This window comes from Mangifera indica, unplaced genomic scaffold, assembly GCF_011075055.1.
Source record: "Mangifera indica cultivar Alphonso unplaced genomic scaffold, CATAS_Mindica_2.1 Un_0068, whole genome shotgun sequence".
Taxonomy (NCBI): Eukaryota; Viridiplantae; Streptophyta; class Magnoliopsida; order Sapindales; family Anacardiaceae; genus Mangifera; species Mangifera indica.
In genome coordinates, this window is record NW_025401160.1 from 95,213 (window position 1) to 121,131 (window position 25,919).

The 25,919-nt window shown below is 35.0% G+C and overlaps 2 protein-coding genes across 4 annotated transcripts; both read left to right on the top strand.

Moving 5' to 3' along the window:
• The first annotated feature begins 2,707 nt into the window (after window positions 1-2,707).
• LOC123207279 (pleiotropic drug resistance protein 1-like) lies at window positions 2,708-10,060 on the top strand. Of its 2 annotated transcripts, XM_044624633.1 has the most exons (24): window positions 2,708-3,246; window positions 3,416-3,536; window positions 3,653-3,741; window positions 3,821-3,905; window positions 4,002-4,161; window positions 4,250-4,326; window positions 4,531-4,584; window positions 4,665-4,755; window positions 4,859-5,160; window positions 5,259-5,540; window positions 5,623-5,939; window positions 6,037-6,197; window positions 6,291-6,394; window positions 6,479-6,638; window positions 6,718-6,840; window positions 6,917-7,023; window positions 7,135-7,467; window positions 7,609-7,899; window positions 7,974-8,057; window positions 8,147-8,280; window positions 8,393-8,620; window positions 8,728-8,899; window positions 8,995-9,249; window positions 9,360-10,060. In XM_044624633.1, exons 1-24 carry the CDS (start codon window positions 2,915-2,917, stop codon window positions 9,615-9,617), a joined length of 4,320 nt encoding a protein of 1,439 aa, XP_044480568.1. In that variant the 5' UTR covers window positions 2,708-2,914; the 3' UTR covers window positions 9,618-10,060. The 2 variants fall into 2 exon arrangements, with proteins under 2 accessions (XP_044480568.1, XP_044480569.1); XM_044624634.1 differs by lacking the exon at window positions 2,708-3,246 and having other exon boundaries at window positions 3,490-3,536; window positions 3,688-3,741.
• A 7,811-nt stretch (window positions 10,061-17,871) lies between these two features.
• Window positions 17,872-25,237, top strand: LOC123207281 (pleiotropic drug resistance protein 1-like). Of its 2 annotated transcripts, XM_044624636.1 has the most exons (24): window positions 17,872-18,453; window positions 18,537-18,657; window positions 18,770-18,858; window positions 18,938-19,022; window positions 19,112-19,271; window positions 19,362-19,438; window positions 19,646-19,699; window positions 19,779-19,869; window positions 19,974-20,275; window positions 20,381-20,662; window positions 20,745-21,061; window positions 21,166-21,326; window positions 21,425-21,528; window positions 21,613-21,772; window positions 21,853-21,975; window positions 22,067-22,173; window positions 22,285-22,617; window positions 22,757-23,047; window positions 23,122-23,205; window positions 23,292-23,425; window positions 23,536-23,763; window positions 23,871-24,042; window positions 24,141-24,395; window positions 24,506-25,237. In XM_044624636.1, exons 1-24 carry the CDS (start codon window positions 18,122-18,124, stop codon window positions 24,761-24,763), a joined length of 4,320 nt encoding a protein of 1,439 aa, XP_044480571.1. In that variant the 5' UTR covers window positions 17,872-18,121; the 3' UTR covers window positions 24,764-25,237. The 2 variants fall into 2 exon arrangements, with proteins under 2 accessions (XP_044480571.1, XP_044480572.1); XM_044624637.1 differs by having other exon boundaries at window positions 19,974-20,662.
• The last annotated feature ends 682 nt before the right edge of the window (window positions 25,238-25,919 follow it).

Here is a 25,919-nt window from a genome sequence, read left to right on the forward strand (position 1 = left end):
ATAATATATTATTATATGATAAAAAATTATTTTATCTTTAATAATAAAATTATTTATACATATATTTGATACATAATTTAAATATACGGATGATTTGTTATTATATAATTAAATAATTTTAAATTAATGATATAATTAATTATATAATTACTCAAATTGTGTATCAAAAGTGTTATACATAACATTGTTTTATCTGAGTAATATTATATGTACCTATTTAAAATACATAATTATATATATATTCATATGTTTTATTATATGATTGAATATTATATTATCATTAATTTAAAAATACTAAATAATATGATGGAATATATAAATATAAATAAATAAATAAATATATATATATATATCTAAAAGGGCCAAACAACTATTTCCCACCCAAGGTATACGGATTCTTAAAGTTCCACCCTTTATCTATGGAAATACCAAATGTCCACCCATGGTCGGTTAAAATTAACGGTGATAAGGGTAAAATTATCATTTTCTCTATAATATTAAAAATAAACTAAAATAGAATATGTATTTGGCCCCCTAAACTTTAAAAACTAAAATTTTCCCCCAACCTAAGTTTTAAAAAATGGCAGTTTTACCATAGGGTTTCGTTTTGAAATCTCCGGTGACATCTCTGGCTCCATTGCCGACGACCTCTCCCTCCCGAAGCATCCTCTCCTTCCGACGATCTCTTTCTTCCCATTTAGACCACCAATCGGCTTTGAAGAAGCCGTGGAGGACGAAGTTCTTCGTCTTCCCAGTCGTCGTCCTCTAGGAAGACGATTTCTCTTCTCAAACGACGTCTTTCGACACCGAATGGGTTGAGGTGAAGTTGAGAGGGGCTGTCAGTGGAAAAGAAACTGTCGGGAGGGGGAGACGGCTGGCGATGGCGTCGGAGAAAGTGAAGGGGTTTGGAAACTAAACCCTAGGGGGGGAAATGTGATCTTTTCAAACTTAGCTTAGGGAAAAAATGTTAGCTTTTAAAATTTTAGGGAGGAAAATGAGATTAAATTTTCAGGGGTTAAGGTTCCGTTAAATTTAACCGGTCATGGGTGGGTATTTGATGTTTCCATAGATAAAGGGTGGAACTTTAGGAATTTAGCATACCTTGGGTGGGAAATAGTCATTTGGCCTATCTAAAATAGGTAGACATAATTTTATCGTAAATCATATGCTTGCTTAAATTTACATGTTATAATTACTTATCACATGTAAGACTAACAAATTAAGTAATATAAACATTAAAGAGAAGAAAAACGGAACTCATAATGAAAATTATTGATTTCAACATAAAATGACTGAATATTTTGACTCAGAAATATGAAACATTTTTTATATTTCTTCATATTCACGCGGTCTATTGGTACAAAGTAATAAGTATTTTTAGAGGAAATTCGAGCCCACTTTAAATTTTGAGCCATAATCTTTTATAAATAAAGAGTTATGACGAATTATACGAGGTGACTTAAAAATTTAAAAAAAAAAGGAGAACTAAAAGATAATTTATAAAATGAAATTCGTTTAAATTCAAACTTAAAAGTATTTATATGATTTTGAAGTGTTCATGTATGACATAATATTCTACGTAATATATTTCTTTAGTAGACAAGTGGAGAATTTAATTATTCAATTTTTCTGATAAAACTCAAAGAGTTCCACACTCATTTAAATCTAGAATCAATTTCATGCAACTTCATATATTTATAGTAGGCCAAATCATTATGTCACACCCAAGGCTGATGCAAATCTAATTTTTTATCTGCTAATTATTAAAAATTTGAATACTCACTCGTTTGTTAAATTTTGTTGTTATTGTAAAAAAGTAAAATTATCATTTATCAAAATATTTAAAACAGTTAAAAATTTATGAAATTTCATAATTTTCATTTTAAGTTAAAAAATCTAACAAATTTCTCTCCACCTAAAGTTTGAAAAATCAATATTTCCCTCTAAAGTTTTTCAACCACCTATATTGATGGAGGGAGATTGCCATGGTGACATTCTCCCTCCCTCTTGGCTTCTCTCTCAGTCTCGTTTTATTTCCAACCATCATCAATCAATGAAGGCATTTCTTCATCTCCAGCTAGCCCACAACCTAGTTTTGTTTTAAGCCCAATCCGTGAGAGTATGACTCGTTACCATTGTGAGTTGTACCAGACTCATGAATTGGGTGAGTCGTGCCACGAGATTGAAGAGTAAGCTCGCAAACTAATTTTACATGTCCTACTATTGTTAGAAACCATGCAAAAAGAAAAAAAAAATTAATTTAGAAATTAATTTTGTGGGTGTAGAACGACTTTTGCACCGCAAAGTTATTGGGCAAACCATTATGTAACATCGATATTCTTTTGCTATAAGTAAGAAATTATTAATAAAATTTTTGAAATACTATTCTTGATTTTTATAATTAAAAAATATTTTTTATTTAATTTTATATAATTATTAAAATTAAACAATTATGTTTTATTATTTAATTTTTAAAATTTAGTTTCTAAAATCAGTTAATTAAAAATTTAGTTTGATTGATTATTATTATCAGTTAAATTCAAAATTAATTAATTTATAAATTGATCTAGTTTTATTTATGATTTTATGATTTTTTTTCCAAATTAAAAATTCGATTCAATATGAAAAATTGTCCCATCTGTTCCATGAACCAGTTTTAAACACCGGTGAAAAAACTGTCAGCTGGCCATTCAGGCCATAGAGGTTCGGTTCAATGTTTATTCGCACCTCGGTACACATTGTAAACAGTGATGCTACTTTAAAAAGAGATCATCACAAAAACTTTGCATGCAATAACATCTTTGCATTGTAACGTTTGCACAGTGCTGCCCACTTGGGTTCTTCGGTTGCATTTCTTATCGAATTAAAAAACAAGGAGAAGAAGAAGAAGAGAAGAGGTTCAAGCTTGTTGTGAATGGATATGGGTGATATTTACAGAGCAGGAAGTAGTTTACGTGGAGGAGGAAGTAATTCGTTCTGGAGAAACGGCAACACCATGGACGTGTTTTCGAGGTCTTCAAGCGGAGAAGATGATGAAGAGGCCTTAAAGTGGGCTGCACTAGAGAAATTGCCCACTTTTGATCGTTTGAGAAAAGGTATACTGACAACTTCAGCAGGTCTTCCTAGTGAAATTGATATTCACAATCTTGGATTTCATGAAAAGCATCAGTTGATTGAAAGGCTGGTGAAAGTTGCTGAAACTGATAACGAGAAGTTCCTCCTGAAGCTCAAGAACCGCATAGATAGGTAAGAATTTTCTCTTTATTCATTAAATCTGCTTTTGATAAGTTAAAGTTTCATAAATGTGACAAAAACTCGAACCCAGACCTTCTCTCTGAAAGTTCTAGTCTTTGCTGTCCTCTTTGTGATTTTTCCTTATAAAGAATTAAGTATTGATTTTGTTTGTTCCATTTAGAGTTGGAATTGAGCTTCCGAAAATTGAGGTTCGATTCGAGCATGTGAATGTGGAGGGAGAAACATACGTGGGAAGTAGAGCTTTGCCTTCATTCATTAACTTCTTTCATAACATAATTGAGGTAAAAGCTTAGAGATATATCATATGAATCATTAATATTACAGAATTATTTATCTATCTTTTTTCTAGTTAAGTTTTAACTAAAATTTCACTTTTTTTTATGAATTTGGTTTGAAGGATTTCTTGACTTCTGCAAATTTTCTTAAAAGCAGAAAGAAACATTTGCAAATTCTTAAGGATGTCAGTGGAATTATTAGGCCAGGAAGGTGAGTACTTAGAACCGAATTATGCAGATTTGGAATATTCGGGAATTCATTTCTCATTTTGTAAACTTTTTTGTTGCAGAATGACATTGCTTTTGGGCCCTCCAGCCTCTGGAAAGACAACCCTATTGTTAGCTTTGGCTGGGAAGCTTGACTCCAGTCTACAGGTGGTTAATTATAGTAATTAAATATTGCATTTTTTTAGCAGATGTTGATCATTTTGGTCAATATTTCTAACTTGAGGGGTGAAAGCTCTCTTGCAGTGTTCTGGGAAGGTGACATATAATGGCCATGAGATGCATGAGTTTGTCCCCCAGAGAACTGCTGCTTATATTGGTCAACATGATGTGCATATAGGAGAAATGACTGTGAGGGAAACATTGGCCTTCTCTGCCAGATGCCAGGGGGTCGGAACCCGTTATGGTTAGTTGATGGGTTAATTCTTCTTTCCTACTTTGATGGTTTCTAATTAGTTTTAGCTTAACTGATTACCACTTCTGTGACTATGAAGAGATGTTATCTGAGTTATCTAGAAGAGAAAATGCTGCAAATATTAAGCCTGACCCAGATATTGATGTCTTCATGAAGGTGAGAGAATCTGAAATTTGATTCACATAATATATATGGGTTTTTGGTTGGAAGTGATTCCTGATTCAGATGATGAAAATTGGGGATCAATTCAATCCTTCTATGTAGACTAATTACCTGAATAAGTCTTGATATTTTGTGCTTACTTAGTTGCACTCAAGGTGATTGAGTTTATAATTTTCTTGGTCAATTTTAATGTCACAGGCGGCAGCAACTGCTGGTGAAGAAGCTAGTGTGGTTACTGATTATATTCTAAAGGTAATTATCATAGTGGATCTTGATCACTCAAGAACAAGTGAATTTCACTAGTATAATTACTCTCCCTCCTAAATTTACAGATTTTAGGACTGGAAGTCTGTGCTGATACCTTGGTGGGTGATGAAATGGTTAGAGGCATCTCAGGAGGACAAAAGAAACGGGTTACAACAGGTAATCACTAAAATTTCTTAATTCATTTCAATTGAATACACACACAACAATTTTCTGTCCATTTCAATTAAAGCATATAAAAATTTTGGTTCTTGAATTGTAGGTGAAATGCTTGTTGGACCAGCGAATGCTCTGTTCATGGATGAGATATCTACTGGTTTGGACAGCTCGACAACTTTCCAAATTCTGAATTGTATAAGGCAAACCATTCACATCATGGATGGCACCGCTCTGATCTCTCTCCTCCAGCCAGCACCAGAGGCATACGATCTCTTTGATGACATTATCCTTCTATCTGAAGGTCAAATTGTCTACCAGGGTCCCCGTGAACAAGTTCTGGAGTTTTTTGAATCCATGGGGTTCAAATGTCCAGAAAGAAAAGGCGTGGCTGACTTCTTGCAAGAAGTATGCGCTAACGGAGGTCTTTTTAAGTTTTTTTATTTGTATACAACTGGACATGTAAAATGTCATATTGAATCTTCATTAATATTAAAATGTTTCAGGTGACATCAAGGAAAGATCAGCAGCAGTATTGGATAAGTAAAGATGAGCCTTACAGGTTTATAACAGTAAAGGAATTCTCTGATGCATTTCAATCATTCCCTGCGGGTCGGAAACTTGGTGATGAGCTTGCAACTCCATTTGATAAGAGGAATAGCCACCCTGCAGCTTTGACTACCAAAACATTTGGTGTCAACATGAAGGAATTGTTCAAAGCTTGCTTCTCCAGAGAATTTTTGTTGATGAAGAGGAACTCATTTGTTTACTACTTCAAGCTTGGCCAAGTGGGTACTGCCATTTAATTTTTTATTATAGCCTTTCATTAATTTGATAATAATTGATACTGATTTTTTTCCCTGCAACTAGCTTTCGGTAATGGCATGTGTTGCTATGACATTGTTCTTCCGAACCAAGATGCACAAAGATACAGATGTAGATGGAATAATTTACACAGGTTCCCTATTCTTCGTGGCTATGTCGATTATGTTTAATGGAATGTCAGAGATTTCCATGACTATAGTAAAGCTTCCTGTTTTTTACAAGCAAAGAGATCTCCGATTCTATCCGTCATGGGCGTATGCACTTCCAACATGGATCCTCAAGATACCAGTCGCATTTGTAGAGGCTGCTGTTTGGGTATTCATAACATATTATGTAATAGGATTTGAACCTAATGTTGGAAGGTAAGAAAATAAAGAAATAAAAAAATTTCACTTGGGAGGAAAAAATTGGCTCTACAAATTCAACGGTGTTAATTAAAAGGCGTTCTTCTTGTTGTAGGTTTGCAAAGCAATTCATCTTGCTTGTATTTCTCAACCAAATGGCTTCTGGATTGTTCCGACTCATTGCAGCAGCAGGCAGGACCATGGTCATTGCTAATACATATGGTTCATATGCCTTGCTGTTGCTTGTTACATTGGGTGGCTTTATTACTTCACGAAGTAAGAAAAGTACACCGATATACTTGAAAGATGCCAAATCTTTCTCAAATCTTAATGTGAAATTTCCTATTTTTTCCTTGTTTGATAACACAGAGGATGTCAAGGACTGGTGGATATGGGCATATTGGTGTTCACCTTTGATGTATACGCAAAACGCACTGGTTGTGAATGAGTTTCTTGGACATGGTTGGAAAAAGGTAATGCCAAGATTGACCTGTAAGCATTTGTGTGTTTGTCATTCGATAATCTTCTAATTCCTTAAATTTTTTTGTATACTGAAGATTTTGCCATTATATTCAACGGAACCAATTGGAGTTGCAGTTATGAAGTCTAGAGGGTTCTTCCCATATTCATATTGGTATTGGATAGGTGCAGGGGCTTTGGTTGGTTTTACACTGCTGTTCAATTTCGGCTACACTTTGGCGCTCACTTACCTCAACCGTGAGTATCTTTGCTATTTTCACTTTTCATTCCTTTTGAAAAGATAGACTGTGTTCTAATTTGTGCAAAATATTCACAGCACTTGGTAAGCCTCAGGCTGTTTTACCTGTGGAATCTAAAAGTAATGAACATGAAAACAGAAGTGGAGGAGCCATTCAGTTATCGAACCATGCAAGTAGTTCTAGTCATTGTTCTCACTCAGGTGATTAAGTTCATTAGTAATGTTGCTTTAAGTTTACTAATCGTATTTCTTACTTGGACTTACATATTTATCACAGCGACAACTGTACAGCCAAGTCATCAAAAGAAAAAAGGAATGGTTCTTCCATTTCAACCGCATTCCATAACATTCGATGAAATCTCATACTCGGTTGACATGCCAAAAGTAATCTTATGTTATTCAAATTTTCCATGTATCCATATGTAATGACGATGTATGGTTACAATAAAATTTAGTCCGGACTTCATGTCTATTTATTTTAGTTAAACCATGCAGGAAATGAAACTTCAAGGTGTTGTTGAAGACAAATTGCTGCTTCTGAATGGTTTGAGTGGTGCTTTCAGACCTGGTGTTCTAACAGCTTTGATGGGTGTCAGCGGTGCTGGCAAAACCACACTGATGGATGTATTGGCTGGTAGGAAAACTGGCGGATACATTGAGGGAACCATCACAATTTCTGGGTACCCAAAGAAGCAAGCGACATTTGCTCGTATTTCAGGATACTGTGAGCAAAATGATATCCACTCTCCTTATGTAACAGTATATGAATCTTTGGTCTACTCAGCCTGGCTCCGATTACCCCCTGAAGTTGACTCTGAAACTAGAAAGGTGGGTAAGGAGAACCTCTATGTTTCAGGTTTATTTTCATTTTTTCTCATTCTTCCACTTAAGTTCAAACAAATTAAGTCCGATAGAAGTGGCTAAAACTTGCATATATTGTATAAATTTACATTTACCTGTGGTTTGCAGATGTTCATTGAGGAAGTCATGGAGCTTGTGGAATTAAATACATTGAGACAAGGACTAGTTGGTTTGCCTGGTATCAACGGTCTGTCAACTGAGCAGCGCAAGAGGCTTACCATAGCAGTTGAGCTTGTGGCAAACCCTTCAATCATATTTATGGATGAACCAACTTCAGGTCTAGACGCACGAGCTGCTGCCATTGTTATGAGAACAGTCAGGAACACAGTGGACACAGGAAGAACGGTGGTGTGCACCATTCATCAGCCAAGCATTGACATATTCGAAGCCTTTGATGAGGTGAGAAATCTCAATATTGGAGGCTCAGATTTTGTTTCTGCAAGCATGATACTATTTTAAACACTGCACTGCAGCTATTTCTACTGAAGCGGGGAGGACAAGCCATATATGCTGGGCCATTGGGTCGCCACTCTAGTCTTCTTATAAAGTATTTCGAGGTTTGAACATTAACAAATTACGGAGAATGAAATTTAACTTCAGAATACATTATGAAACTTGCTAAGGCAAGTGCATTCCTATTCTGTAGGGAATTCAAGGAGTTCCTAAGATTAAAGATGGTTACAATCCAGCTACTTGGATGCTAGAAGTCACCACTGAATCACAAGAAATAGCTTTGGGGGTTGATTTTGCTGAAATTTTCAAGAACTCAGAACTATATCAGTAAGTTCATGATAATTAACCACTATACATCACCATTCTCCCAAAACATATACTGTTTTTATACTGTTATTGGCTCAAATTCATAGCTGATTTTTTTGTCATTGTGTTCCAGGAGAAACAAATCACTCATTAGGGATTTAAGCAGGCCTGCTCCAGATTCAAAGGACCTCTATTTCCCTACTCGATACTCCCAATCTTTTGTCACCCAATGTTTGGCTTGCTTATGGAAACAACGTTGGTCATACTGGCGGAATACATCTTACACTGCCGTCAGATTTCTGTTCACCTTCTTCATAGCTTTGACATTTGGGACAATGTTTTGGGACATGGGCACCAAAACGTGAGTTACAAGTTACCATTAGAATATCAACACATTACATTCAAACACAATTCTGAGATACATGGTTTCCTCTGCCTCTTAATCTAAACATTTTAAATGATATCTAGGAGCAAACGACAAGATCTGTTTAATGCAATGGGTTCCATCTATGCGGCTGTTCTCTTCCTTGGTGTACAAAATGCCACAGCCGTGCAGCCAATAGTGTCAGTTGAAAGGACAGTATTTTACAGAGAAAAAGCAGCTGGAATGTATTCAGCAATGTCTTATGCCTTTGCACAAGTATTTTTCCCATGTTACATCCTTGATTATTTATATATAATAATCTTTGTCAATTTCACATTGGAATTAACATTTTTGTTGTCTCTTCATCCCAGGTTGTGGTTGAGATTCCGTATTTATTGGCTCAATCTTTAGCCTATGGCATTATAGTCTATGCAATGATCCAATTTGACTGGGATGCAGGCAAATTCTTTTGGTATTTTTTCCACGTGTTCATATGTTTAATGTACTTCACCTTCTATGGCATGATGGCTATAGCCATGACGCCAAACCAGCACATCGGTGCTGTGTTCGCCTACTCCCTTTACTCTATATGGAACCTCTTTTCTGGATTTATAGTCCCAAGAACAGTAAGCCAGATTCCTGCCTTCATTCAAATGTAATATTCTTAAATGCATACAATATTACATATCTAATGATCAATTAACTGTGTTTCATTTCTGAAATTGTGTAATCACAGAGAATTCCAATATGGTGGAGATGGTACTTCTGGGGGTGCCCAATTTCTTGGACGATATACGGGTTCGTTGCATCACAATTTGGAGATATACAGGATAAACTTGACACCGGTGAAACAGTGAAGCAATTTTTGGATGATTTTTTTGGTTATAAGCATGATTTTCTGGGAGTTGTTGCAGTTGTTGTTATTGTCTTCACTGTGCTTTTTGCATTTGTCTTTGCTCTAGGAGTTAAGATATTAAACTTCCAGAAGAGATAGATATTTTGTCTTGTTATCCTCTCCAGGGTGCTCTTTGCATTAATCTTTGCTCTAGGGATTGTGATATTAAATTTCCAGAAGAGATTAAAAAAAATCTGTCCAGAAAGGTGAATGGCTGCTCAGCGAAGGTTGCTGCAGTGTATCAGGCTGTCCCACCTTAGGAAAATCGGCATAATGCTGCATGGATAATCAACAATACCTTTTCTGCTTAGGGACTCTGAAAGTTTTCCAGTGGACAACTCTACATGGTTGGTTCCCTTGGACTAGTTGATGCAAAAGGGATTTGCTGTGATACTTGAATCTGTTTGTAGGTTCCTATGTCGATTTCCTTTAAGAGACGAGGCACAATCGGTGGCAGTTTTTCCAGTAGTAAGAGTAGTGCATTCTCTCTTCTCTGGATTTTTAACACTCTAATTTCAATCTCTTGTTTTTTCAGTCAGTTATCTTGCATTTGCAATCACTCGTATTTTTTAGTCAGTTGTATTACTGAAGCATAATTTAGATCTGTTCCATGGCATTATTTCAATTAACTCTAAGAGTCTCTCATTAAAATGAAGAATTTATGACAAAATACTTGTGCATTTTGAAATACACCAAAGCCCATCACATGAATGAATTGGAATAAATGTATATCCTTTGTGAATACAGCAATTCTTGTTCATAAATTATAATATGTTTTCAGAATGAAAGTGATTTGGAATTCATGGCTTTAGGTGAGATAAAAAAGAAAAAAATCACCTTCAGAAAAATTGAAGGACTTCGATAATAAATTTGGCCAAGTATTTAATGATTAGATTCATCGAATTGAGAATATGTTAATACTTGTATAAATTTGGCAATGTTTTCCATGTATGAGATTGTTGTTTGAAGGAGTGAAGGTATACACTTTGTTGCATCATGCATAATCTTAAATTTATCGATTATGATAATGCCATGGAGTTTGTAGTTACATCTCTTGGAAAGTTTCTAAACCTACATGGGATTTGACATCAGACATCTTGCACCTATACACAACAACAGAATGACTTGGCAGAAAGGAGGAATAGACAAATACTGGAAGTGGTTCGTGCCTCTCTCTTTGGCATGAACATGCCTAGTATCTATCGGGAGAAGCTGTTAAATCTGTTGTATATCTATTCAATCGGTCACCCTCCCGAGTGATAGATTTTCAAATCCCTCAACAAAAAATGCAGTCCTTACTTTCAATTCCCCATCTCCTGAATCTTGAACCTAGAGTCTTCGATTGTACAATATATGTTCACATTTGCAAGGTTCTGCGAACTAAACTTGATCCATGTGTAAAACGATATGTCTTTGTTGGCTATTTAGATTTTTAGGAAGGATATAGGTGTTATGATCCTCAAACCCAGAAATTACATGTGACATTAGATGTCTCTGTTCGTGAATCAGAACTATATTATTTAGAGAAAGTTTCAACACCTTCCCTTTAGAGGGAGAATTCTGGTGAAGGGAAGTGTAACATCCCTGGTCCAATAACCCAATCCACTGTCAAAATATTGTCCACTTTGGACACACAGTCCATCATGGGTTTGCTTCTAGGCTTTGCAACCCAAAACACGTCTTAACAGTTAAGGAGCTCACAGGCTATTTAACCAATCAAATTCTCCCACCACTAACCAATGTGGGATACATAGACAGACCCAACATCTCTCCCGTGCTTTGTCGATGTGGGATTCGCCTAAAGGTATCACATACACCCCCCCTTACGGGACTCAGCGTCCTCGCTGAGGTTTGCCCCACCATCGTTCAAGAGGACACGTGGAGCTGCTCTGATACCATTTGTAACATCCCTGGTCCAATAACCCGACCCACTGTCAAGATATTGTCCACTTTGGACACACAGTCCATTATGGGTTTGCTTTTGAGCTTTGCAACCCAAAACGCGTCTTAACAGTTAAGGAGCTCACAGGCTATTTAACCAATCAAATTCTCCCACCACTAACCAATGTGGGATACATAGACAGACTTAACATCTCTCCCGTGCTTTGTCGATGTGGGATTCGCCTAAGGGTATCATAGGAAGATGTTACAAGAGGGTAGTAGAGGAGATGAGTTTTTTTGAACTAGAAGAAGTGAATGAAAAGCTTGGGAGAAGTGGTCAACAAAATTTTGATAGCATTCATGAGGAGTTAGTTCATTTTGAGAATTGAGTCAAAGTCACCAATGAATATAGAGTTGCCTATGTTAACACCATCAACTGAAGAATCAATTCAGAATGCTGATCCTTAGGTAATCTTGAATAATGTTGATCCTCAAGTAATCTTGAATCCCACGTCTGATAAGTCCCTCGTTCTTCTTGAAAATTTAGCTCCAAGATATCCACAAAGATCAAATAAGGGTATCCCAAAGAAACAATATAAACCTGACCCTAAAGTCAATGTTAAATATCCAATCAATAATTATGTCTCTACTCATAGATTGTCTGAATCGTATGCACTAATGATTAATCAATTGTCCAATTAATGTGTCTATTCCTAGTGGTGTGCAAAATGCTTTGGCAGATCCAAAATGGACTAAGGCAATGAACGAAGAAATGGAGGCCTTGCAAAAGAACTCTACATGAGAACTTGTTTCTTTACCTGAATGAAATAAAACAATCAAATGTAGATGGGTGTTCATTGTAAAGCATATGGAAGCATTGATATACATAAAGCGAGGTTGGTTGTAAAAAGGTACACACAAAGGTATTGGGTGGATTACCAAGAGACTTTTGCATCGGTAGAGTAGCTTAACATAATTCATATTCTTATATATGTAACAACAAATTGAGAGTTGCCTCTACAACAAGTTGATGTTAAGAACACTTTTCTCAATGGGGGGTTAGAGGAGAAAGTGTACATGGAGCTACCATCGAATGTGAAATGCAGTTCTTTGAATAGAAACAAAATTTGTAAATTGAAGAAATCGTTGTATAGGCTTAAATAGTCACCTAGAGCCCGCTTTGGGAGGTTCTCTTTTGCAATAAAAGCATCTGGTTATAAGCAGAGTAGTTCAAATCATACTTTGTTCATAAAACACAAAGGGAAGGTGACAACTTTAATTGTGTATGTTGATGATATAGTCTTGACAAGAGATGATCTAGAGGAAATGAAGTTGTTACAGGAATATTTAGTTACTGAGTTCGAAATGAAGAATTTAGGACAACTTAAATATTTCTTAGGAATTGAAATAGCAAGATCAGATTGAGGGATATTTCTTTCACAATGAAAATATGTGTTAGATCTTTTAACTGAAATTGAAATGCTTGCTTGTAAACTTGCAGTAACGCCCATAGAATCGCAAACTTGAAAATTTTCCAAATCAAGTTCCGACGGACAAAGGTCACTATCAACAGTTGGTTGGAAGGTTAATTTATTTATCATGTACAAGGCCAGATATAACCTATGTTGTAAGCATTGTAAGTCAATTCATGCATGCACCAAGTGAAAAACAATGGATGTTGTATATTGAATCCTAAGATACTTGAAAGTAGGGTTGGATACGAGTTGAGCCAAGCCCAAATAGGGCCCAACTCGTTTTTAACTCTTTTTCAGTGAACCCAAGCTCGGGCTCAGGCTCATCGAGCTCGCTAAACACATGTTCGTATTCGGCTCGTTTCATAATTTTAGTGTTCGGGCTCGGGTTCACTTTGGGCTCGCATTTTAGGGTTGGTAGCTCAGTTTTAGGCTTGTTTTTCAAGAAATAAATGGTGTTGTTTGTTCTAAGTTAAATATTTTTTCATTTGAGTGAGCGACTCTCGAGCCGAGCTCAGCTCGCTTAACTGGTGTTTGGATTCGGGCTCATATTCGTTTTTTACTTAAAATTCATACTCACGTTGGTACTCGGGCTCGTTCGAGCAAAACTCATTTCGAGCCCGAACAAGCTCACTTCAAATCCAACTATTCTTGAAAGGTGCTCCTGGAAAAGGTTTATTATTCTTAAAGAATGGTGTCTCTAACATTGAAGAATGGTTTCTCATGTCACGTCTTATAACATCTCTTAATATGAATGAGTGAACCAAAATTGTGTTGAATCTCATGTCTCTAAAATATATAAAATATCCAAAACAAGTTTTCTCAAAAATTTTCCACTACCTCCTGGTTAATATAGACGCAATCAGGGCCATTGGTTTTCATTTTACTCGAATTGTTATCTCTGTCGACAAGTGTAGAGTCTCATCAGGCCATCTCAATTCCCCTTTTTGGTTCTCACGTTTTCTTTTTTTTTTCTAGTCTTTTTGTCAAACAATAAAAAAAAAACTATTATCACAACAATTTTCATAATAATATCACAATAATTCAAAAGAAAAGATTGGAAATTTGAAATCTGCACATAAAAAAATTTTAGTGTGAAATGTACATATCCTCTAAATATGTAAAATTTATTAATTATCGAAATAATTCAAAAAAATTGACTAGAAATTTGAAAATTATACGTCGAAAAACCTTAATATGAAATGTACATATTCCCTAAATATGTAAAATTTATCAAGTATCACAATAATTTGGAAAAAAAAAAGATTGAAAATTTGAAAATTACACTTTGAAAAACCCTACGATAGAAAAGGTTTTATTTGCCTCCTTAATCCTAACAAATTTCAATTTGCACCCTCTAAACCATAATAATTTTCATTTGCCCCCCTAAACCTCATAATTCAATATGCCCCCTAACCCTAAAAATTTTAATTTGCCACCCCTAAACCTATAAAATTACAATATGCCTGCCTAAACATAAAAAATTACAATTTGCCCCTTATCACAAGTTATCACAAGATGATATTGTTTAAAAAAACAACAATTCTCCCCCACCCCCAATAGCGAAATATCACAAGGAATCACTATTTAACAAATCACATTTCCTTCCTATCATGAGTTATCATAAGGGTATATACTATCTAAAAAATCCTTTTCTCCTCTTTATCGTGAATTGCCCAACAACCTCGTCATGGATTTATCCAACTCACAATATGCGAGGTGGATAAATTCATCGCAAGACAACCTCACCAACACACAAGGTCAAATTTTCTGACCCAAATTGCATTTTCCGACTCTCATTTCAACATCAAACAAATTTATGTCTATTCTAACATAAAAACCCTGAAGAAATTAATTCAAAACACATAAGAATTGACTCAAAAAATTCATTGTTCATATCAAAAACCCTAACTCTAAAATGTGAAAAATCTTCATCCAATCAATAAATTATCAACATCAAAATGGTTGAAAGTTGATGAAGAATGATATACTAACCTCGATGCTCATTTCAGTTGCCAAAAACCTAGAAAAACTTGCCAAAAAAATCATGCTTTGTGACAAAGAAAATACAACACATGTATCTCGAGATTCAAAACGAAATGCAACAATGCTTTCATTTTGAATCTCGCGTGCTTTTAAGTAAATATATATAGGGATAGTCCAATCATTTTGTGTTATTGGGACATTTTTGCTTAATTTTGTATATGTTAGGACATTTAATTTAATATCCCATTATATTTGACCTCTAAACTCAAATTTCATGCTCTTCCCAGAATCCAAATCACATGAAATCTCTAGCTTACATAAGAACCCACCATTGTTGAAACTTAAAACATAATTAATGTAACATTATAAGAAAATATGGCAGAATCAAATTGGGTTGCATTTTAATATTTATGATTCATCCAAGTTTCAAAAGTATAGCTTTTGTTTTAAAATATGAATCACAATTTTATGGCGGACGAGCTAACATTGTTTTTGAACAAGGTTTTCCATGTTTTAATCAAAACCAATTATTTCACACAAAACAAATGAGTTATGCTCCCAATGACTATTCTTTTCCAACTGTTGATGGTTTTTTAATTCCTTTTTTTGACTCATCCCCGTCCTCCGGTCTGTCTGTATCCATTAACTGTTGATGGTTTTCGTATATTTTTTTTGTGACTCTTCCCCTTCAATTGTTGAGTCTAATAATGTCTGCATTCGGATCTCAGCATGACATTCTAGAACCTGATCTCGACGACTACTTGGAAATTTCAACATTTAAAACGGGGCTTCCAGTGTGGACATTTTCATCAATCCTTTCAAGTCCTCGTCAAAGGAAGAGTTCAATTGGTGCATCCATCGATTCTAGATTATGTTGAAATTCTGAGTAGTACTATTTATATCCAATTTAGATACACAAATAAATATATATTTATTTATGTTATCATATGATTAAGTGTTACTTTATTTTTAATTCAAACAGTAATATTATATATATCAACTTTAAATATATAATTGTATATATACTTCCATGCATTATCACATAATTCAGTATCATTTTGTCTTTAATTTAAAATCATCTAATTATGTAATAACACATATAAGTTTATACATATTTTTGTATTCAAAGTAGGGTATGTATAATTTTATTGTAATTCAAAATAATTCAATCATATGATAAATACATATGAAATATGTATTTATTTGTGTATCTAACATATTTCATTAATCTTTTTTTAGTTTCTCGTCCAAGAAAGAGAGGTAGTAAAATCTCTAATACAATGAATAAGTTTTTTTTTTTTAATAATAATTATAGGATCAATTACTGAACACAAAATTTTATTTGTTAATACTGATTAATTCAACTCTGATAAACAATCTATTTCGAGAAGGGTTCTTGTCAGGGAAAAAAAGAAAAAAGCATGTTCTATTTACTTGATAACATTTGAGTTTATAAGGTCACCATCTTAGTCCAACAGAATAAGAAAAAATCAGTATATACAGAATGAAAAATTATCTTTATATATTTTTACTGCAGTAATTAGGTAAAAACAAGGATGATTTGTTTTAGATTTGATTAAACCAAACATGGAGGTTAAAATGTCGTTTTATTCAATTAAATAAGTGATTAAGATGCATTATTGCACCAAATGACATCTTTTTCTTTACAAAAGCCTCCATCGGAATGGATTCAATGCTTTTGTTAAGAAACACTTGATTTGGATATTAATTTATCATTATGATTTCTACAAAGTATGAAACAATAATGTAGTTTTGGATTCTTACTTTATCATATTGTATTCGTGAAAATGACTCTAACAACTTTATAATAATTTATTATTTTTGATAATCTTTAGTAAAATTGTATTTTAGGTAAGTTTATGCACCGCATCTATGTGGGGACATTATAAATATGATAAAGATGTGATATAAATAGTGTAAACTTTTGGTTTTATTTGCAAAAATACTAAAATCACGGGAGAACAACTATTTTCCGTCCGAACAATATCAAAATGATAAATTCTTATCTTTGAAATCGGAAAATAATATTTTTTTCACATTCCGTTAAAAAACAGACACGTATTATTTTTAATAATCAAAGGATATATACATCAATTAGTAAAATATATAAATATTATTGGATTAACATACCTTTAGCTCTTAACTACAAACAAATTATTTCTTCCACTAACTTCTATTATTTAGACTTTTATATTCAATTGGAAAAAAATTAAAACTTTAACCTTAACTCCAACCAATCTCAAATCTAAAATCTCGCCTATTATAATTGAAATTAAAATTAGAATCACATCATATTTGCACCAATATGGTGTGATTTCGTCAAAATTGCAATATATAAGTGTGATTCCAATTTGATTTGTAATATATTAATACAATTTCGATTGAATCATACTATTCATGTGTGAGTTTGACTAGAGTCATACCATTTTGATATTGCACTTCCAATTGGGATTACACTAATCCAATGCAATTCCAATTGTGGTCGGCGAATGTTTTAGGTTATAAAATAATTTTTTTTTTTATAAAATAGGGATAAAAATATATTTAATATATATTGAAAGTTATGAGGGGTGTTTTTGTCTTTTTAATTTGTTTATCCTAAAATTTAAGTAATTTCACTAACATTGTTTGACAACATGTGGGAAAACTGTCATTTCAACGTCAAGCATGAAAACTTGGTAATTTAATGTAGTATGGGTGAAAAATAGTTTTCTCTCCTAAAATTAGTAATAAAATTTTGTTACCTTTAACAGTAAATATTTACGAGAGTGTGTGTGGATCGAACATAAAAGGGTTTTTTCAAGATGGTTTGCTCTACTCCCTGTAGTTATTTATTGGTAACTTTAAGAATTTGTTCTGAAAAAATATAAATAGTGTTTACGAAAGTGATTATCTTCTGGAAGACCCTACTTTGATGAGATGCCTAGAAAATAGGTTGGATTTTACCGAGAGCGAAGAGAATTTGAAATAAAAACAGTCAGCTGGCCAATCAGGCCATAGAGATTCGGTTCTTTATATTACCGCGCCCGTTGTTTATTCACATCTCAGTTCACACTGTGAACGGTGATGCTACTTTATAAAGAGATCGTCACAAAAACTTTGCATGCAATAAGATTTTTGCATTGTGATGTTTTGCAAAGAGCAACCCACTTCGGTTCTTCGGTTGATTTTCTTATTGGATTAAAAAGAAGGAGAAGAAGAAGAGACGAGGTTCAAAATTGTTGAGGGCTGAGAGGTTCAACAATGGACATGGGGGATATTTACAGAGCGGGAAGTAGTTTACGTGGAGGAGGAAGTAATTCGTTCTGGAGAAACGGCAACACCCTGGACGTGTTTTCGAGGTCTTCAAGGGGAGAAGATGATGAAGAGGCCTTAAAGTGGGCTGCACTAGAGAAATTGCCAACTTTTGATCGTTTGAGAAAAGGCATACTGACAACTCCAGGAGTTGGTCCTAGTGAAATCGATATTCACAATCTTGGATTTCGTGAAAAGCAGCAGTTGATTGAAAGGTTGGTGAAAGTTGCTGAAACTGATAACGAGAAGTTCCTCCTGAAGCTTAAGGACCGCATCGATAGGCAAGAATTTTCTCCTTGTTCATTAAATCTTTGTGATTTTTCTTTATAAAGAATTTAGTATTGATTTTCTTTGTTTTATTCAGAGTTGGAATTGAGCTTCCGAAAATTGAGGTTCGATTTGAGCATGTGAACGTGGAGGGAGAAACATATGTGGGAAGTAGAGCTTTGCCTTCATTCATTAACTTCTTTTACAACGTAATTGAGGTAAAAGGCTAGAGATATTATATGAATCATTAATATTATAGAATTATTTATCTATCTTTTTTCTAGTTAAGTTTTCACTGAAATTTCACTTTCTTTGTGAATTGGTTTGAAGGATTTCTTGACTTCAGCAAATATTCTTAAAAGCAGAAAGAAACATTTGCAAATTCTTAAGGATGTCAGTGGAATTATTAGGCCAGGAAGGTGAGTACACAGAGCAGAATTATACTATTTTGGAATATTTGCGAACCCATTTCTCATTTTGTAAACTTCTTTGTTGCAGAATGACATTGCTTTTGGGCCCTCCAGCCTCCGGAAAGACAACCCTACTGTTAGCTTTGGCTGGGAAGCTTGATTCCAGTCTACAGGTGAATTTTTATGGTAATCAAAGATTTTTTTTCATATGTTGACTATATGGTTAATATTTCTAATTTGAGAAGTGAATTGTCCCCTGAAGAGTTCTGGTAGAGTGACATATAATGGGCACGAGATGGATGAGTTTGTCCCCCAGAGAACTGCTGCTTATATTGGTCAACATGATGTGCATATCGGAGAAATGACTGTGAGGGAAACCTTGGCCTTCTCTGCAAGATTCCAGGGGGTCGGAACCCGTTACGGTTAGTTGATGGATTAATTTCTTCTTTCCAACTTTGATGGTTTTTAATTAGTTTTAGCATAACTGATTACTGCTTCTGTGAATATGAAAGATATGTTGTCCGAGTTGTCCAGAAGAGAAAAAGCAGCAAATATTAAGCCTGACCCTGATATTGATGTCTTCATGAAGGTGAGAGAATCTGAAATTTGTTTCAGATAATATATGTGGGTTTTTGGTTCGAAGTTATTCCTGATTCAGGTGTTCATTAAAATTGGGGATCAATTCAATCCTTCTATGTAGACTAATTACCTGAATAAGTCTTGATATTTTGTGCTTAGTTAGTTGCACTCAAGGTGATTGAGTAAATATTTTTCTTGGTCAATTTTAATGTCACAGGCTGCAGTAACTCCTGGCGAAGAAGCTAGTGTGGTTACTGATTATATTCTAAAGGTAATTACAATTTGGATTATGATCACTCAAGAACAAGTGAATTTCAAGAGTATAATTGCTTTCCCTCTTAAATTTACAGATTTTAGGACTGGAAGTCTGTGCTGATACCTTGGTGGGTGATGAAATGGTTAGAGGCATCTCAGGAGGACAAAAGAAACGGGTTACAACTGGTGATCCCTACAATTTCTTAATTCATTTAAATTGAATACACACATAACAATTTTCTGTCCATTTCAATTAAAGCATATAAAAATTTTTGGTTCTTTAATCGTAGGTGAAATGCTTGTCGGACCAGCTAATGCTCTGTTCATGGATGAGATATCTACTGGTTTGGACAGTTCAACAACTTTCCAAATTGTGAATTGTATAAGGCAAATCATTCACATCATTGATGGAACAGCTTTGATCTCTCTCCTCCAGCCAGCACCAGAGACATATGATCTCTTCGATGACATTATCGTTCTATCTGAAGGTCAAATTGTCTACCAGGGTCCTCGTGAACATGTTCTGGAGTTTTTCGAATCCATAGGGTTCAAATGTCCAGAAAGGAAAGGCGTAGCTGACTTCTTACAAGAAGTATGTGCTAACGGGGGTCTTTTTAAGTGTTTGTTTCCTTTATTTATATACAACTGGACATGTAAAGTGTCATATTGGATCTTCATTAATATTAAAGGATTTCAGGTGACATCAAGGAAAGATCAGCAGCAGTATTGGACAAGTAAAGATGAGCCTTACAGGTTTATAACAGTAAAGGAATTCTCTGATGCATTTCAATCATTCCATGTGGGTCGGAAACTTGGTGATGACCTTGGAACTCCATTTGATAAGAGGAAGAGCCACCCTGCAGCTTTGACTACCAAAGCATATGGTGTCAACAAGATGGAATTGTTTAAAGCTTGCTTCTCTAGAGAATTTTTGCTGATGAAGAGGAACTCATTTGTTTACTACTTCAAGCTTGGTCAAGTGGGCATTACTATTTGATTTTTTATTGTAGTCTTTCATTTATGTGATAAAAATTAATACTGATTTTTTTCCCTGCAACTAGCTTTCGGTAATGGCATGTGTTGCTATGACATTGTTCTTCCGAACCAAGATGCACAGAGATACAGATGTAGATGGAATAATTTACACTGGTGCCCTTTTCTTCGCGGCTATGATGATTATGTTTAATGGAATGTCAGAGATTTCCATGACTATAGTAAAGCTTCCTGTTTTTTACAAGCAAAGAGATCTCCGATTCTATCCTTCATGGGCGTATGCACTTCCAACATGGATTCTCAAGATACCAGTCGCATTTGTAGAGGCGGCTGTTTGGGCATTCATAACCTATTATGTAATAGGATTTGAACCCAATGTTGGAAGGTAACAAAATAAAGAAATTAAAAAATTTGGCTTGGAAGAAAAAATTGGGCCCTACACATTTGCTCTATAAATTCAACTGTTTTAAGGTGTTCTACTTGTTGCAGGTTTGCAAAGCAATTCATCTTGCTTGTATTTCTAAACCAAATGGCTTCTGGATTGTTCCGACTCATTGCAGCAGCAGGCAGGACCATGGTCATTGCTAATACATACGGTTCATATTCATTGCTGTTGCTTGTTGCATTGGGTGGCTTCATTATTTCACGAAGTAAGAGAAGAACACATATATATTTGAAAGATGCCAAATCTTTCTCGAATCTTTATGTAAAATTTCCCTTTTTTCTGTTTTCTTGTTTGATAAAACAGAGGATGTTAAGGACTGGTGGATATGGGCTTATTGGTGTTCGCCTTTGATGTATGCGCAAAACGCACTGGTCGTGAATGAGTTTCTTGGACATGGCTGGAAAAAGGTAATGTCAAGAATGACCTGTGGGCGTTTCAGCATTTGTCATCTGATAATCTTATGATTCCTGAAATTTTTTTGTATTCTGAAGATTGTGCCAACATATTCAACGGAGCCACTTGGAGTTGCAGTTATGAAGTCTCGAGGGTTCTTCCCATATTCATATTGGTATTGGATAGGAGCAGGGGCTTTGCTTGGTTTTACGCTGCTGTTCAATTTCGGCTACACTTTGGCTCTCACTTTTCTCAACCGTGAGTATCTTTGCTATTTTCACTTTGATTCCTTTTGAAAAGATAGAGACAGTGTTCTAATTTGGGCAAAATATGCACAGCATTCGGTAAGCCTCAGGCTGTTTTGCCAGTGGAATCTGAAAGTAATGAACATGATAACAGAAGTGGAGGAGCCATTCAGTTAACGACCAATGCAAGTAGCTTTAGTCATAGCCCTCACTCAGGTGATTAATTTCATTTGTAATGTTGCTGTTATTTAGTACATAAATCATTTTTCTTACTTAGATTTTAATTATAATTATGTATCAATCACAGAGACAACTGAACAGTCAGATCATCAGAAGAAAAAAGGAATGGTTCTTCCATTTCAACCGCATTCCATAACATTTGATGAAATCTCATACTCGGTTGACATGCCGAAGGTAATCTTTAGTTTTTCAAATTTTCCATATATCCAAATGTTGAGATGGTATATGGTTGCAATACAATTTAGTCCAGACTAGATGGCTATTGATTTTAATGAAACTATGCAGGAAATGACATTTCAAGGGCTTGTAGAAGACAAATTACTGCTTCTGAATGGTTTGAGTGGTGCTTTCAGACCTGGTGTTCTAACAGCTTTGATGGGTGTTAGTGGTGCTGGTAAAACCACTCTGATGGATGTATTGGCTGGTAGGAAAACTGGCGGATACATTGAGGGGACAATCACAATTTCTGGGTACCCAAAGAAGCAAGAGACATTTGCTCGTATTTCAGGATACTGTGAGCAAAATGATATCCACTCTCCTTATGTAACAGTTCATGAATCTTTGGTCTACTCAGCCTGGCTCCGATTGCCCCCTGAAGTCGACTCCGAAACTAGAAAGGTGGGTAAGGAAAACCTCAGTGTTTCAGGTGCATTTCATTTTTTCTCTTTGTTCTAGTTAAGTTCAAACAAACTGAGTCTGATTGAAGCAGTTAATGTTGTATACATTGTATAAATTTACGTTTACCTGTGGTTTGCAGATGTTCATTGAGGAAGTCATGGAGCTTGTGGAATTAAATACATTGAGACAAGGACTAGTTGGTTTGCCTGGTATCAACGGTCTGTCAACTGAGCAGCGCAAGAGGCTTACCATAGCAGTTGAGCTTGTGGCAAACCCTTCAATCATATTTATGGATGAACCAACTTCAGGTCTAGACGCACGAGCTGCTGCCATTGTTATGAGAACAGTCAGGAACACAGTGGACACAGGAAGAACGGTGGTGTGCACCATTCATCAGCCAAGCATTGACATATTCGAAGCCTTTGATGAGGTGAGAAATCTCAATATAGGAGGCTCAGATTTTGTTTCTGCAAGCATGATACTAATTTAAACACTGCACTGCAGCTATTTCTACTGAAGCGGGGAGGACAAGCCATATATGCTGGGCCGTTGGGTCGCCACTCTAGTCTTCTTATAAAGTATTTCGAGGTTTGAACATTAACAAATTACAGAGAATGAAATTTAACTTCAGAATACATTATGAAACTTAAGGCAAGTGCATTCCTATTCTGTAGGGAATTCAAGGAGTTCCTAAGATTAAAGATGGTCACAATCCAGCTGCTTGGATGCTAGAAGTCACCACTGAATCACAAGAAATAGCTTTGGGGGTTGATTTTGCTGAAATTTTCAAAATCTCAGAACTATATCAGTAAGTTCATGTTAATAAACCACCATACATCACCATTCTCCCAAAACATAACTGTTTTCTACTGTTATTGGCTTAATTTCATAGCTGATTTTTTTGTCATTGTGTTTCAGGAGAAACAAATCACTCATTAGGGATTTAAGCAGGCCTGCTCCAGGTTCAAAGGACCTGTATTTCCCTACTCGATACTCCCAATCTTTTTTCACCCAATGTTTGGCTTGCTTATGGAAACAACGTTGGTCATACTGGCGGAACACATCTTACACTGCCGTCCGATTTCTATTCACTTTCTTCATAGCTTTGACATTTGGGACAATGTTTTGGGACATGGGCACCAAAACGTGAGTTACAAGTTGCCACTAGAATATCAACACATTACATTCAAACACAATTTTGAGAAATATGGTTTCCTCTGCCTTTTAATCTAAACATTTTAAATGATATCTAGGAGCAAACGACAAGATCTGTTTAATGCAATGGGTTCCATCTATGCGGCTGTTCTCTTCCTTGGTGTACAAAATGCCACAGCTGTGCAGCCAATAGTGTCTGTTGAAAGGACAGTATTTTACAGAGAAAAAGCAGCTGGAATGTATTCGGCAATGTCTTATGCCTTTGCACAAGTAAGTATTTTTCCCATGTTACATCCTTGATATTTACATATAGAACTCTTTGTCAATTTCACATTGGAGTTTAAAATTTTTTTTGTCTCTTCATCCAGGTTGTGGTTGAGATTCCTTATATATTTGCTCAGTGTGTAGTCTATGGCATTATAGTCTATGCAATGATCCAATTTGACTGGGATGCAGGCAAATTCTTTTGGTATTTTTTCCACATGTTCCTTTGTTTAATGTACTTCACCTTCTATGGCATGATGGCTGTCGCCATGACACCAAACCAGCACATCGCTGCTGTGGTCGCCTTCTCCCTTTACTCAATATGGAGCCTCTTTTCCGGATTTATCGTGCCAAGAACTGTAAGCCAAATTCCTGCCTTCATTCAAATGTTACATTCTTAAACTCATACAATATTGCATATCTAATGATCAATTAATTGAGTTTTATTTTGGAAATTGTGTGATCACAGAGAATTCCAGTATGGTGGAGGTGGTACTTCTGGGGGTGCCCAATTTCTTGGACGTTATACGGTTTGGTTGCATCACAGTTTGGAGATATAGAGGATAAACTTGACACCGGTGAAACAGTGAAGCAATTTTTGGATGATTATTTTGGTTATAAGCATGATTTTCTGGGAGTTGTTGTTGTTGGTGTTATCGTCTTCACTGTGCTTTTTGCATTTGCCTTTGCTCTAGGAATTAAGATGTTAAATTTCCAGAAGAGATAGATATTCTGCCTTATTATCCTCTTCAGTGTGCTCTATGCATTAATCATTGCTCAAGAGATTATGATATTAAATTTCCAGAAGAGATTAAAAAATTTGTCCAGAAAGGTGAATGCCTGCTCATCAACGGTTGCTGCAGTGTATCGAGCTGTCCAGCCTTTGGAAAATCGACATAATGCTGCATGGATAAGCAACAAGACCTTTTCTGCTGAGGGACTTTGGAAGTGTTCCAGTGGACAAACTCTACATGGTTGGTTGCCTTGGACTAGTTGATGCAGATGGGACTAGCTGTGATGCTTGAATCTGTTTGTATGTTCCTATGTCGTTTTCCATTAGGAGACAAAGCATAATCACTGGCAGTTTTTCTAGCAATAAGAGCAGCGCATTCTCTCTTCTCCGGATTTTAACACTCTAATCTCAATCTCTTGTATTTTTAGTCAGTTGTTTTACATCAAGCATAATTTGGATTCTGTTCCATTCATGTCCCCTTTCATTCTAGGCCTCTTAAGCTCTCAGCTACAAACTTGCTCCTTGTAATGGCATCATTTCCATTAATAAGACTCCTTCAAAAAGTGTTCAGAAATTTTGAAGGACTTGGATAGTGAATTTGGCAAAGTATTTGATTATTAGATTCATCAAATTGAGAATATGTTTGTATTTGTATAAATTTGGCTGTCTTTTCCATGTGTGAGATTGTTGTCTCAAAGATTGAAGGTATAAACTTAGTTGTATCATGCAAAATTTAAATTTATCGGCTTTGATATGAGCAAACGCAGTGAAAAAATTATTATCCTCTGCTAAACTCTATATATTGAACTTCAAATTAGAAAATGAATACGTCATACGTTTATCAATAAAATTATACGCACTAATTTTAAATACACAAATAGATATATATTCTATATATGTCATTATACAATTAGATTATTTTAAATTAATGATACAGTGATACTTAATCACATGATGATATATAAAAGTATATATCAATTTATATATTCAAAGTAGATATACATAGTATTACTCTAAGTTTATTGTATAAATCTTAGAAAATGAATGAGTTAAGATTAAATGGAGCCAATTTGAACAATGAATATGTTAAGATCTTAGAAAATTAAATTATGAGTTATATAAAATATTCATTACATAAAAATACTGATAC